The sequence below is a fragment of the Micropterus salmoides genome, unplaced genomic scaffold, assembly GCF_014851395.1.
Source record: "Micropterus salmoides isolate LMB-PRFRI ecotype aquatic unplaced genomic scaffold, ASM1485139v1 Ms_hic_scaffold_15, whole genome shotgun sequence".
Lineage (NCBI taxonomy): Eukaryota > Metazoa > Chordata > Actinopteri > Centrarchiformes > Centrarchidae > Micropterus > Micropterus salmoides.
The window spans coordinates 24622118-24637529 of record NW_024040596.1 but is presented as its reverse complement, the minus strand read 5'-3'; the positions used below and the strand labels follow the sequence as shown (position 1 = coordinate 24637529).

The window sequence follows — 15412 nt, the reverse complement described above, 5'->3', positions numbered from 1 at the left end:
TGTACTGTTGGCCGACGAGAACAAGACATCTGAAGACATCACCCTTGGTCTCTGGGAAACTGTGACGGGCTCTTCTTACATTTTTCTGAAAAAAAGTTGATTGATTAATTGAAAGTGTAAGTAGGACAGAAGGAACATATAAACTTTTAAAAATTTACAGGTGGCCATGTGACATGTGAGTATTGTAATACATGTGAACCTATCCTTTAATACAGTGTAACTGAACGTGTCAAAATACATTTTTAGAATACATTAGAAGACAGTAGGATCTTAAAACGCTTCGTATCGGCCCGCTTACATGGCTGATGGCAGACTTTGCTGAGTTTGGCCTAACCTACATTATGGTGTCAGTCCCTTGATTCATCTCCCAAACATTTACTCGAATAAACTACATTTATATATGCCCTCTGAATGTTTGCGTATTCCCCCTAATATTACTCGGGGATATTTCAAGTTATCGTCCAAGCATTCGCAAGGGAATATTAAATATTCCTTTTTGTTTATTTTTCAAAATGTCAGTAGGGAGAGTTTTGATCCTGAGAAGGCGTTTAACAGAGACTAAGATGCTGGATGACAGATATGTAGAGGATCATGGTTTGTTATCTTAGCGTTCCAACAGAATATTAAAACATTGTGGATATTAAAATATTCCTTTTTGTGTGCGCACTTGGCCTAGAAGTAATGTGTTTTTAACTGAGCGCTGTAATTCTTTTGCCCGTCGATCAGATAGGACTATCTGCTCGGGTTTGCTCTTTAATTCAGTGAAAGGAAATGAAAAGATGAAATCTGTTTAAAATTGAATATATTGTGTTGTTTTCATTTGTCCAGGGGAATGAGTTGATACGTAAGAGAGTTCCATGTTAAGTCCATTCATATTCACCACACTCCCAAATAAATGGGATATAGGCGATACACATAGACTATGCACCGTGGAGAAAAGAAAACAGAAGATGGTACCACTCACAGAGATTTTTAATAACTACTGTGGTCTAGCAAGATGAAATCTCAGTTTTGTTTGTTTTACTTGTCGACAAAACAAATGGAGGGCACTCATGGATGGATGGATAAATGGAGGAGCTCATTAATGGATGGATAGCAGGCTTGGCAGTCAGACTGATGTACATGTAAGTGCACAGACTTTGGGCCAAAAGCAGTGGAAAATAAATGGATGGAAGATGGAGGGAGGGCGGATTGATTGATGGATGGATGAGTACATTAACAGATGGATGGTTAGCTGGCGTGCTGCATGACTGGGCAGGTGATGACTGATGTTTTATGTTTGTTTGTTGTGTTTGTGTGTAAGTCACAGAGTGAGTCTTACTTTGTGTGTATGTTTAAGTTACAGCGTTAAGAACAGCGTCTCTGGGCACATTCACCATACCACCTTACATGTTGATTGATCTACTTGCACGCTACTGTGTGTAGTGGTCTTAAGACTGGACACATTAATTAGCTGCCATTCCACGCTGTTGCCTTAACCAGCTCAGCTGATTACAGCAAAGCAGCACTGGTTTAATTAAAGCTTGTAGCTACACCAAAGCCAACCTGACCTGCTGTAGTGACTCCATGAAAAGATACAGTTAGGAGGAGGGAGGGAGCGGAGAAGAATGTAATTAATGTGAAAATCGATAGGGATCAGAGCAAAAATGCCCTTGAATATTGATAAATTATTGCAGAATAACGAATGAGGTAAAGGTGCCTCCAATGATTAGATAGATCTTTTTTTTTTCTTAATTTCATCACATTCCCTGTTTATTCATTGATCTATGAAATAGTCATGTGCAATCATGCGCCTACTGGACCCTTTCTCCACTGTACACTATTTGTGGGTGACTCTAGCTGGATGAGTCTTTGCAGTTTTAGTTTTTTTTTAATCCAAAAGCATCCTGAGGCAGGGGGAGAAAATGTTGGCACTACACTACCGGCTGAAGAAAGTGCAGAGTCCTCACAATCCAAACAGCTGCATCAACCAAAAAATACATAAATAATTAAAAGGAAAAAAAATACAATAGTCGATGTACTTGTCAGTTTCTTTAAGGGGTTGTTCAGACATGCAATATAATTTTACGTCACATTGTATTCACACTGGTAAAGCAACGGTCCAGATCAGTCCACGTTGTAATGTTGTCTTGTTGAAAATGAAACTGTTTTTGTTTTCTTTCTATCTTCAATTTTCACACATAGTATCCTACAACAAAGCAGTCACCTTGATATGTTGAGGATTACTTTGTAGCATTATTGTGGCATTTAATGATTAATTTCCCCTCTTGTGCTCTCTGGATCTTGTTCAAATTGTCACACTGACATTAGAATTACCTTGACTGCTGCTATTTTCCATTTCATACGCGAGTTTAGCCCCCCATCCCTTCCTTTTTTTAACAACCCTATATAACGTTGGTCAATTACCATTAGCGATTTAAAACTTGTGTCCCATTGTGCTGTAAAGTTTGTATTGTGGAAGCTAGTTAACCTAACTTTAGAAGAACACCTGCTGAGTCATTGACAGGTCCCGCACAGTGTGAGTGTTTTATGTTCTTCTGACAATATGAATATGTGCTTCCAGTAGGTCCAGAAGTTGTCATGGAATATGAGCAGAACATCAAAACTCACAGCAACAGCGTTGAAATTACAGATGACTCTAAGCAACGGTTAACAACATCAGCTGACTGTTCAGGCATTGGAATCAAAGTTGTATCCCAACTATTTTTAGGTGCCTGCCCATACAGATATTGGGCCAGAACCAGCCCTCCAGCAATAATATCTGGCCTGCAGCCAGATTGCTTTGATAGTATAAAAATAAAAAATAAATTGATAGCGGCTGGTGATGAAATAGATCTCAGTCATGACAGATACAGTTACTCATATAATCAATTCCTCTTAAGTGATTGTGCCTCCAAAATAAAAGCGCAAGAACTTTTTGTGCAGCAATGCTATAGGAGTAAGTATAAGTTTATTGAGAGCTTTTACTTTGAAGAGTTCTGAACGGCATTCAAAAGAGACCCTGGCTTGCTTGACACACCTCTAAAAAAGCTGTCAGTAAACGTGCGATTGGATTCCCCCTGAAAATAAGCGTCCATGGGTTTATGCGGATCAAACGCTGGGAGGCGCACACACTGCAGCACATGCTTTATTGTGAGCATGTGCAATTTGTTTAACAAGGGAGAAAAAAATACCCGCAGTTAGTTGGAATCGATCTTACAGCCTTCCTAACAGGAGTCCCGCACAGTACCGACTAAGCTAAACTTGCCCACAAGTAAACAAAGATTTGAAATAATTTGACTCTGTTCTGACCCATCATGTAACGGCTTGAAAAAATTTGGCCCGATGCCAGACTTATTTGCCGACCGCTGCCCTAAAGAATACTGAAGTAGGGATGGGTATCATGGAAACTAAATTAAATTTAAATTTCTTCTTTTTGGTAATGACAATTTTTGACCAACTAATAACTCAGTTTACACCAAGGATATACTGCGTATTCTGATCTCTTGAATTTCATGTTGATAGTTAATGTGGAATCCGTGTAGATACACATCAGGAATCAAGGATATCTTTATTGTCCCAGAGGGGCAATTTGTTGTATAGTCAGCAGACAGCACACAACTATCAAACAAGCAATATATAAATAGGCCAAAAAATAAATGTAACATAACATGTTCACAGTTAGGATTAGAGACTTGGTAAGGAAGGGCTTCTGACCTAGAAAGACAAACATCATGATAATCATGTTTTTAATCAACAAAACACACAAACAACAAGATCCTACAGTCGCTGTTAACAGTGATGTTGTGATACCATGATTAGCATTCACAGAATCAGGAATGTCGAAAACGGTATCTTAAAAGTCTCTTTTTAGATAAATACACGATGTGAGAAACATGTTGTGGGAACACGATTGTTATTTGCATATTTCTGAACACCTGTAACTGCTGCAGACTCAACTTGGAACACGCCACATCCACTTAAATTCATTACAGGACCATTTAGGCTGAGCTTTCAGGACTAAAGAGAGGGAGCGTGGCTGTCTCTCGTTAGATTTATGCGCATTTGTTTCTGGGTGCAAAATGAACACAAACCACCAGCCAAAATCTGTCTGCGGCTGCAGTGTTTTCCTCCTTTATCAACTGCTGTGGCAAGTAAACAACCGCCTTTTGGATGTTTTGTTGTCTTCTTAAAATTAAAATAGTCAAATCTAAATTGCCTTTGTTCACCCAGGCAAAGAAAATGCCTTTCACCCCAGTTATGATGTCTGTGTGTGTGTGTGTGTGTGTGTGTTTGTGGGGGTGTATGTGGAGTGTCTGAATTATGAACGTTTTTGTTGTGAGCAGTTTAAGCATTGGGTGAGAAATATGTGAATATGTGCCTGTGTTTGAGACAGTGTGTGATGTGTTTGAAGGATGGAAGCATGTGTCGAGAGTGTGTGTATGACTGTGTATAATTTTTGTGTGTGCCCCTTATTTGCGGAGTGTAGGTGTGTAGACAGTAGTTAAGCCAGCGTAATGAGGAATGAGGCTGAGCTCCTCTGTCTTAATGAGACCCTGCTGTGACTGACAGCCTTATTACCACACACACTCCTCAGTCTTACTATATCACTGTGCTGCCTACACACACACACACACACACCACCCGCTCCCTCTTTATAAACGTACTCACCAATACTATTCTTTGCTCATACATATACACACACAGCAGTCTGTCAAACACTGCTTTCTACATCACTGGATTTCCATATAGCAAAATTAATCATTGCTAAAACGGAAATAAAGCTGATTGTGTTTCGCAACATGTACGGCCTGGTAAAAATTTCTATTTTGCCAATTTTTTGTTGTTGTTGTACATGTCAGATGTTAACAGTAGCTGTGTTGATCTCAGCCAGACAGTTTTGTGGGAACTTTTCTGTCGCCATTTTTCTGGCTTTGTCGCAGGAAAATTACATCCTCGCTCTTAATCCTGTCTACAAAGCTTTGATTGGCTCAGTCAACACCAGACGACACCAGAGAAAAATATCTAGCCTTTTATTTTTTTGTGCATTTTAGCTGTTGGTGCCTTTTTGTTTTTTACTCTCCAATACTTTTGAATCAATTGTTGATCACAGTGAAAAAATACTATTAGAGATGGTGTGAAACACACACTATCCCTTATGCAACATCCAACTAGATTTTGACAGCTGCACAGGATTTGTTGACAGTCCAAATTACTTGTGTGGTGCATTAAATTAATTTAGAAAGTGGACACAAAAACAGGTTCTGGTACTGCATAGAAATGAATTGTACTGGCACACTCGATAAGTTATTAGTAGTAGTAAGGAGTTATTAGTAGTAGCTCAGCAGCGTATGCCTTTGACCTGTGTTTTAAATCTGAGTGGTTTTGAAGCTATGTGCTGATGTCTCCTTGTGTACGCGCGTCTTTTGTGTCTGCAGTGTAGTGTGCATTTAAAGCCTCCTCCTCGGCAGACCCTGCCTTTGATTGACAGGTGCTTCCTGCATGACCCTGCTCTTTTTGAGAGGAGAGGAGTTGGGGGAGTGTGTGTGTGGGTGGATGCTAAGTTGAAAGAGTGTGGGATGTGATTGTGAAACAGAGAAAAGTATAGAAGGATAAGGGAAAAACACAGAAAACATCAGACAGCCCTTGAATAAGCACTTCCTGTTCCAATTTGTATTTTAATCTGTGTTGCCTTGTTATTTTTCTCTTTACATTCAAAAACATGTGTGAAAGGGCAGTTGGAGCTGTGGGTGGTGAATTATCTTTATTCTGGTCTAATGCAATCCAATTTTCTGAGTTCACTCTTGTTAATTGTGTTTTGCTTCTTCTAGAACATCAGGGTCTGTGTTTGAAACAAGTGGTTTTACATTCATGTGGCATCTCTTCAGATGTGTTTTCACATATTTTATTGTAAAAATCAGGCTTAGTCAGTCGAAAGGAGTAATACAAGTCTCTCAAGTGCCCAAACCTTAAGTGAATATGTTCATTGGAGTTAGGGTTGGGCATCATTTTGATCTGATTGGGCATCTAATTCCAGCTCCAGCTCTCCTTGATTCTCAGCTAAGGTGAATGGAGTTTCACGCAGTCTTCAGTTTAACATTAGCAGCAGTAGGTCTGCTACTAGCGTTAGCAATTTGCATTCATTTATCTACAAGAAAAAAAGACATTACAGTAACGTTGCTGGTCACCACAATTTAGTAACCAGCAATTTGATCAAACAACTTGCACTTACACTACAATTTAATTTACCCGATTGCGATGAGGGTACTAGTTAGCTCAGGGTGGACAGGGAGACCGGAGAGGCATGTCGAACAAGATACACTTCTGTTGATTTGTACACCCTGCAGGTGTAAGTTAGGGGTTTGTCTGGTGCTAGAAATTAGTTTTTCACTGTACATTTATTCATACCGGACTGTTTCGGTACAGGACTTTCAGAACGGTGCACATGTGCACCGAATACAAAAGTTAAATATTTTAGGCTTGTTTTGTGTGGAACATTTGTAAATTCCACACGGACATATTAAGTGGCGGACCACATCTCCGCCTTATGGCACTACACAAGCAGCACGCTTTCATGGCCAGTGCAGAGAAGGCAGAGCTTGAAAACCCTCCCTTATTGTCTGAAAGTTTGTTTAATAAATTTTAAACTAATTTGGATGTTTACAAAAGTTCATAATAAACCAGCAGCAATTTAATGTTTGCATTTTTTCCCCTTACTGTACTGAAAATAAACCGAACCATGACTTCAAAACCGAGGTACATACCGAACCGTGATTTTTGTGTACTGTTACACCCCTAGTATGGAGTGTACATTGCGTGCACACACAGGACTGTGGGTGTTTGTGTTGACGTTGTTAAAGGTCTAAAATGAGTATTTGTAAAAAGATTATCATCATAGCTATAAGATCATAATAATTGAAACAAAGAAAGAAGAAAACAAAAGACAAGTTGAACTTATATGATGAGCCTTGGAGAAGAACATCCAGCGATCCAGCACCATCTTGTGAAATAGTGAAAGCAGCTCATGAATTTGGGCATTTCTTAGCTTAAGTGTCGTGTTGACAAAAAAGTTCAGTTTTTACTGGACATGACCTTTTTATTTTTGGCATAGACCTAATATTTGGCCAGATATCAGCTTGTTATCAGGTCTTTCTGGTAAAAACAATCGTTAACTTGTGGCTGTTATGTTAAAATAATTCCTGTCATTCTACTACTAATGAATTATTCTGTGCATGAACACAAGGCTATTGACTTCCAATCCAAATCCAAAGAGAGAGGATCTCTGTCCTTTCCAAAACTCTACTCAAGAGGGTGTCACCCCTGCATAATAGTACTGCAAAAAATATTTGAGCTGCACTTGATGCTTATCTGGTAGGGGTCTAATAGTAAGTAAGTTTGCTGTTCAATATCTACGTTTTTGTCATTTAGTTTGAAAAATCTAAACATTCATCAGGGCCATAATTCCTACTAGTCAATGCACTGAAATACTGCCATATTGTTAATAAGAAAAAATAAAAAACACAAATGTCATTAATGCTCCATTTTAAGACTCTGAGCTGTTGGTAATTCCTGAACTGCAACTTGCGCTCGTTTATACCGGTCAGGCACCACGGACTGACTAAAATGCACACATTAAGACACGTTATAGCGTAGCTCAACCACTTTGACCATATGCTTAAATTCTGTATTCTCTACAGCTGAGTATGGTTGCATATCTGCTTTATTAACACTTTATTTATATTATTTATTGCTGCCTGAAGGCTGTGGGGAAGAGGGCTGTCCTTCCAGTCTGGTTTTGTTTCATACCACTAATTGACACATTTAGGTGATGCCATCCTAAATGTGATGTGTGAAGTGTTTCCACAGACATACGCGACTTCAGTTGAACAGTGTCGGCACACAGTTTGACACTGTTTGTGCCCCATTTTTGCTGTATCCAACCCAGGAAACTGTAATGCTCTCACACGGTGGATCTAAATGTCGCTGGAGGATCCTTCAGCTCTGGCCTCTCATTTGTGTTCGGAGGCAGAGGTTCTCTTTGGGATTTCTGCGCTCCTCATTAACATTAACATAAAGTTGAATCCAGACAGAATCCAGATTAAAATAATTTCTGCCACGTTTACAAGAGTAAAGAAGCTAGTCCACTGTTCTGCTACCAGGACTGAATCCTGATTGCTCCTCCTGAATGTGAGGCTCCATAAAAGCTTTCCCTTTTGTGTGTTTACCCTAAACAAAGCGAAATTCGACAAATGTTGTTATTTGTGTGCTTGACCAAACAACGTGTAGGTAGGCTGACCTTTACTTCACGAAGATACAGTGTAGATTCTCAACCAGGAGCTCCACGGCCACATGCTCTTTGTCAGGTGCAGTGTTGTTACAATTTATAAGGAGTTTTTTCACTTTCAGCTACCCTATTCAAAAATACCTACATGTCACTTTTAGTACTTCACGAACCAAGTATGTTAATTTGGCATAAAACAGAGCCACCAGAAGAGGTCTGGTGACCTGCCAGAGGCTGGCAGAACAGTAATACTCAAGATGAATACAAAATATATCAGCATTTATCTCGGTCTGGAGGATATTTTCCACTCAGGATTGAAAAGTGTGTCACAGATGAAGCAGGGGAATTATTAAAATAACATTCTTTATGCTACGTTGAATAAAACATTTCATTTTGTGCACATGCATCGTTAACTGCCAAATAAAACGCCCCAGAGAAAGTCTGTGTCATTACGAACGCGTTAAGTGTTGCTGATGCTGCATGTTAGTGTTGTTATGGATATCGTAAAACATTTGGAAAGTACAGTATCTATCGCAGCAAAATGCCAGTGCTGAGTCCTAAAAAAAACACTGAATAACAGACACACGGACTTGCTATTGCATAATTGTACTAGAGGCTCTTTGGTTGGCTCATCAGCAGTAAATTATTTTGTCCCACCAAACTGACATATTAACATAACCTTAGAATAACAGTTTCAAAATTATTTCAACTCATTTATGAATTAATTTTGTTCCCAAACTTGACTAAATCACTACAAATCAGTGGCAAGCCGCCTCTCTCTGCTTATTAAAAGTAGTTTCATACAAATTAGTTCTAAGTCACTGTGTTTAAATATACAAAGTCACTCACATGTAGATTCAGTCATGAACACACACGGCAGCACACTCTGCCCTCAGCAATGTCTCCAAGGTTGTTCTTCAGGTTTGCGCTCTATCTGTGACAAAAGATGAATAATTAATCGCTTCAATTGCTGCTCCATCTTTCTCATTCCCCATCTTTGCATATCCCTCCATTTACCTACAGGCATGTAAATCACTTAAAAAAGAAATCTCTTTAGATGAGACACAAAGCATCTGCTCAGATATAGATTATGATTACACAGAGCTGAAGAGATAGTTACATGTAGAGGGTGAGGAATATTCCAGTTTTACCCAGTGATCAGAGCTAAATAAACCTCCTTTTCATCCAAGATGGCTTCACCAACTAGACTTTTGAAATCATAATACTGCAATATGAGCTCCAAAGGAAAGACTGAATGTCCTTCCTAAAATTGGGGAATTTTAGCGCCCATCTGCCTAATTTGTTCAGTTCACAGTAACTCTGAATACCTGCACAACCATCAAAAAGCTAACCACGGCCAAGTTATAAAGTAGATTTGCTTTTTCAATCAATTTCAGAAAGAGTCATATTTTATAGGTCAGTGAACTTGCCTCTGAAATAGACCAAAGTGCCATTGAAAGTTAGATAAAGTGGGCTCAAAACTCCCCCTGGAGAAAATAGGTTATTTTCTTAGTCGGGTCATAATGAGTGCTGGCTGCGTCCCATCCTCTCTGGTGTCCTGCAAATTAGGACAGCCATGAAAGCTGTGTAAACTTTCGAGGGGACGATTGGGGACACTGAAATGTGAGCACATCAGGGAAAGGAAAAACAAAACAGGAAATGAGAGGAAGCTTGCTGCCAATATATTGTGGGTTTAGAAAAGAAAAAAACACTCAGGACTCCGATAGATGCTTTTGATGCCATATGTTGGGCTCTGCCAATGACTTTGAGGCAAAGTCAAAAAATGAATAATTCCTTTTGGCTTTCTCCTTTGTCTGTTCTCACATTTTTCTTCTTTCTCTACCTCTGTCACAATCTGTCCCGTTGTGTCCCTCCATAAGGCTCTTTAACGCTTTTCTTTTCCCTCCCTGTCTCTAGATCACACCTCAGTTGGAGGATTAGGGGATAGTTTCTACGAGTACCTGCTGAAGGCATGGCTCATGTCAGACAAGACTGATACAGAAGCTCGCAAGACATATGATGACGCCATTGAGGTACAGTGTACAATATATTCAGACACATTATTTTCACAGATGCCAGCTGTTGACCTTATTTAAAAAAAACATTACTTTCTAAACTGATGTCCTCCATTAGAAGTCAACATTATTTGATTTGTTAACAAATAACAGGAAGAATTTTAATGTCCTTTAGAGAGGATTGCCACAAACATGTCTTTATATTTACTGCTTGTTAATTAGGTAGGACAACATTTAATCTGTTTTTGTTTACATTACTTTTTTATTTAAGCACAAAATTAAATAAAAAGATTAAACTGGGCCCAGTTAGTATCATTGGACCGCATAGCCACAAAGCTGTCCGTTTCAAATCTGTAGTCCCAGTCCAACGTGCACCACCTATTGGCAAGAACAGTAACATGTCTAACTGTAACAGTTATTATTTTTTAATAGCCAACATTGATTTAAAAACATTAACCTCACTCCCTGCTGACAATTTTCAATGGCCATCTTTAAAAAAAGAGAGATGTCATTTCTATTTCTTTTTTTTTAGCAAGAAGCAGGTGTTAATGATCTGTAGCTGATGAAGATGTCTGTCAGTCACTAAGCGTGTCACAGAGTGAGCAGAAAAGATGCAACAGAGCAGAGTTTGAGGGATGTGGCTGGATTTTATATTCTGCACTCACCACTTTTGTTCTGTTTTCTTCTGTTTGATCCTCCCCACCCTCAAACACATGCACTCAATGTCAATGCTCCATTCACACAATTTAACCCCATTAATACATTCACACACACACTTAATATTCCATTCATAACCTCCATCTACATTCACACTTTAATAAATACTGTCATTCCCCCTTACTACCTGCATACAAATACACTTACACACACATGTACACTTTGGTCCACATCCTCACTAAAACATTCTGCTTCATTCTACTTATTATGTCCACACTTTCCTCTAAATTCATAAATTTCATATATCCTGATCTCACACACACGCACACGCACACACACACACACACTCCCCCCAGGCCATCGAACGCCACCTGATACGTAAATCCAACGGCGGTCTGACATTCATTGGTGAGTGGAAGAATGGCCACCTGGAGAGGAAGATGGGCCACCTGGCCTGCTTCGCTGGCGGCATGTTTGCGTTGGGCGCTGATGGCTCACCTGACGACAAGGCCGGACACTATCTGCAGCTGGGAGCTGAGATCGCACACACCTGCCACGAGTCCTACGACAGGACGGGTGAGGAGGGCGAGGGGGGCTGCATACACAAATACACAGACACACGTACTTATAGTGTGAATAACACAGGCATAATGGCACAGAACAGATTTGTCTGTAAAGTAATATGTTTTGAAATAACTATTAATTCTAACAACCTGATTACGGTGGTGTTTCTTATGTTTAATCAATCAATCATTGCTATCATGGTCAGTAGATGCACACATATGACCTCAAAATGAACTAGTGATTCAATGTCAAACCAGACTTTTCAATTTTTATTTGATTTATTGTCTTAAACACACCCGAAATTAATCTGTGGAGCAGGATCACAAGTAACAAAATACTGTTAAGGGAGACCTATTATGCTGCTTTTCCAGTCCTATATTGTAGTAGACTCCTGTATGGCAGCTTTGCATGATTCAAAGTAAAAAAAAAAAAAATATTAAAGCTGCAAGCAGCGTTGAGTGGGCCCTTGGGGTGTGACGCCGCTGCGCAGCAGCAGCCTGAGGTCGGGAGACGAGACCTGAATTGTTGTGCCTTTTGAAGATGTCACAAAAGAGTTAAACGTCACTTACTGTGTCCCATGGGTGGCGCAAGACAACACTCGCTAATTATATGTTGTGCAGCAGTAGGTGAAGTGTGGACCACGCTGTGAAAATGATTTTTGTCAGAAACGACTTGCTTCCTATTACCAGTGGGCGGCGCTATGATGTTGAGTGAATATTTTCATAGAGATATGTTCAGGACGGGACTGTTATCAACCATGTAAAGTTTGGTAGAGGTCTGAGCATGTACACAGAAGTTATAGTAACTTCCTCTTTTGTAGCGAACCGTTGATCTTTGACGTCAATGCCTTTAGAATGCAAGGTAGAAAAATTGATGTCGATCCCATCAATTCCCTAGGAGGAGTTCATTAAAGTATGAACCTTGTAAAAGGCCATAAATGGGCTGAAATTGCACATTAACATCAAAATGACTGACATCCTGTTGGGTTTTAGGTATGGCTTCAAGAGTTTTTTTTTTTTTATTTAGTGCATCTTGGGAATGATACATGTACCACAAAGGTTTCTTGGTGATTCAGTGCGCAGGGGCTACTTCGTTGAAGGGACACTTCCTGATGCCAGCAGGTGGCGGTATGAGGTTGAGTGAATTTTGACCTGTAGGTGTATTCAGGGCGTGACCCTAATGAGATGTGTGAAATCTGGTAGAGATATGACCATGTACAGGGAAGTTACAAAAACTTCCTGTGTCATGGCGAAGCAACGAACTATGACAACACGCTGTTATCCAACAACTGACAAGATTCACTACATAGCATCATCAGTGTCTTAAGGCTCATCTGTAGGGATGGGGATCGTTAATTTTTATTGATATTGATACCCTTATTGAGACTGCTAAACGATCCGATTCTTTATCGATACCACTATTGATACTTTACTATTATTTAGTGATGGATATTGACCAGACCCAATGGGCATGAGGTAGGCCTGAGGAAAATGTGTGATAACGTTATATATTGAGATGACATATCACTTGTGATAAATAAACATATTGAAGTGTTCATATTAACTGCCTTGTTCTTTTTAATTTAATATTTTAAATACAACTAAATGTTGTTTCTAGATCAGCAACATTAATGTTTACAACAGCAAAGTAACTCAATAACTTTATCTGACATCACAAGTTGTGAGTGACGTTTAGAAAGAATAACATCAGCCTGTATCAGTCCCTCCTCCTCTCTCGCTTCAGCTTTCTATCTAGCTTGTTTTTAACATTTGGCTAATGCCAAGCTAGCATTAGCTGTGCTTGTATAAAACATACAGGATGAGATACTGAGGACAGAGATGATTAAATTAACCATTTCTACATGTTTTAACGTTACCTTACAGACAGGTGTATTGATGAAGTATTGTCTTTTTACTTGCGAAGGTTTTATTGCACGTACTTACAGTAACGAGCATTGCTGTTCTCAATTAACATTACTGTAGTAGTGAGCTAACTTAACCCTCACCGTATTCCACTGCGACGGCGCAGCCTCTCGCTCTGCTGCTGCTGTATGTGTGTGTGTGTGTGTTTGAAGGAGTTGACAGAGAGCAGGCATGTTGAGCCATTTTGCCATGCCCATGTGTGAGACCCTTAAAATACGCAGTTTTTCGCCGCGCCTGATGTGTGTGCAAAGTTTGGTGAGTTTTTGAGAACGATTCATTTGGGAGAAAGAAAGAATAAGAATAATAATAATCCTTACAATTTCAATAGGGTCCTCGTATGTTTTATGCTTGGGCCTTAAATTCTCTTATACTGTCCCTTCATGTTGGCCCTCATTTCAGCCTGTGTCTGAAACAAGCTGTATATGCTCCTATCTCTTTTGTTTTAGCTATGGAGTGATACATCTTGTCTCTACAAGATCTTTGTTGGGAGTTGCACATGCGCAGCTCCTAGTTAAGGACTACTAGCCAATCAGAAGCAGAGAAGGGCAGGTCAGTGAGAATCCGGTAAACACGACTTCGGTTCAGCTGTACATTTTGCTGACCAGCTTAGCAACATAGACTGGAGCAAGAGTTTTAGAGTGGTGAGTTATTAATCTGTAACAAAAGTATCTTTCATCCATAAAGTTTTAACTGAGTTTCTGTCTCTACATCACAGTAACAACTTTCATTGACTGCCTGGAGGGTAGCTAGTGTTTGGAAGGGAGAGGAGAGGTGTGCTGCAGCTCAGTGTTTTTCCACTGGTGTTTTTGAGGGCCTGTCGGAGTAGCCACTTGGCGAGCGTTATATGACGCGCATTTCCCTGAAGGGAAAAGGCTGGACTACAAACAAGCTGTTTTCAGGCAGTTCAGAGCAGAGTTTTTGAGAGATGTGAAGTCTCTTTGGGCTGGACTTTGGGCTTTTATTGACTTATATATATATAACTGTATAACACAATAAAGGAGAGGGAAAAAGCCAAAATGCATAATACCACCTCTTTAACATGAACATCCAACATTGTAACATTGTAGAGTCATAAAATGTGGAAAAGCATAATAGGTCTCCTTTAACTACCTAAAAGACAATACATTTCTTGTATCTGTTTTAGTTCTTTTGACTGGTAGAGTAGTTTTGGGCAAAGTTACTTTTTCCCTTGCTGGAAGTGTAAATGTATCATCCAGTAGAAGGAGACCTTTCAAAATACCTGCTTGGTGTGTGTGTGTGGGTGTGTGTGTGTGTGTGTGCGCATTGTCAGAAATCGTGAGGTTGCTCTGAGAAAGAGGAGAGGTTGCCGTGGTAACAAATGAAGATGCAGAGAGAGTGCGAGAGGCAGAGCGGGAGAGGGAAAGAGAGAACTTTCTGGTTAAGTGGCAGGGATGCAACGCTGGCTAAAGTTGCTCTGTTAGGCAACCATTGAGTGTGTGTGTGTGTTTTAATCCTTTCAGGCACAGTCTTGTCACCGCCTCTTCAGCTTCTCAGTAATTTTCCACAGTCAGACTCTGAATACCTATCACACTTAATTGGTAGAAAACACTCGTAAAAAGAAGATGAAAACCGTGTGAAATCAATGGCGTTGGAGGCTTTTTATTGCTTTATCTCACACACACACACACAGGCATTAATTTATATCAGCTCTGACCTGTAAACACCAGCAGCTGAACCATAAAGACAAACAAGGACCAAAATATAATGTTTATCTCCTGTTCCTCTCTTAATCATACTTTCCCTCCGCTCTGTCTTTGTCTCGCCAATCACTTTCATTTCCCTCCAACTCTCCTCCCCCATCTCACCCGTCCTCCTGTTCCTGTTTAACATCTCTCGCTCTTGTATGTTCGTCTTTCTTTCCTCATCTTTAATTCCCTCTTTGACAGTCTTCCTTTCTATTCTTTTTATTTGTCATTTTTCTGTTTCCCCACTTCCTCTGTCCTATTTTTTTGTTCCATCTTCTATGTCACCTC

The 15412-nt window shown here is 39.8% G+C and overlaps 1 protein-coding gene across 2 annotated transcripts in view; it reads left to right on the top strand.

Moving 5' to 3' along the window:
• man1a2 (mannosidase, alpha, class 1A, member 2) overlaps positions 1-15412 on the top strand; it is a 161325-nt gene that overhangs the window by 122584 nt on the left and 23329 nt on the right. For both annotated transcript variants that reach the window (XM_038721213.1, XM_038721211.1), the window contains exons 9-10: positions 10178-10293; positions 11289-11508. In XM_038721213.1, the coding sequence (XP_038577141.1) occupies positions 10178-10293; positions 11289-11508 (336 nt within the window). The remainder of the gene's footprint in view (positions 1-10177; positions 10294-11288; positions 11509-15412) is intronic.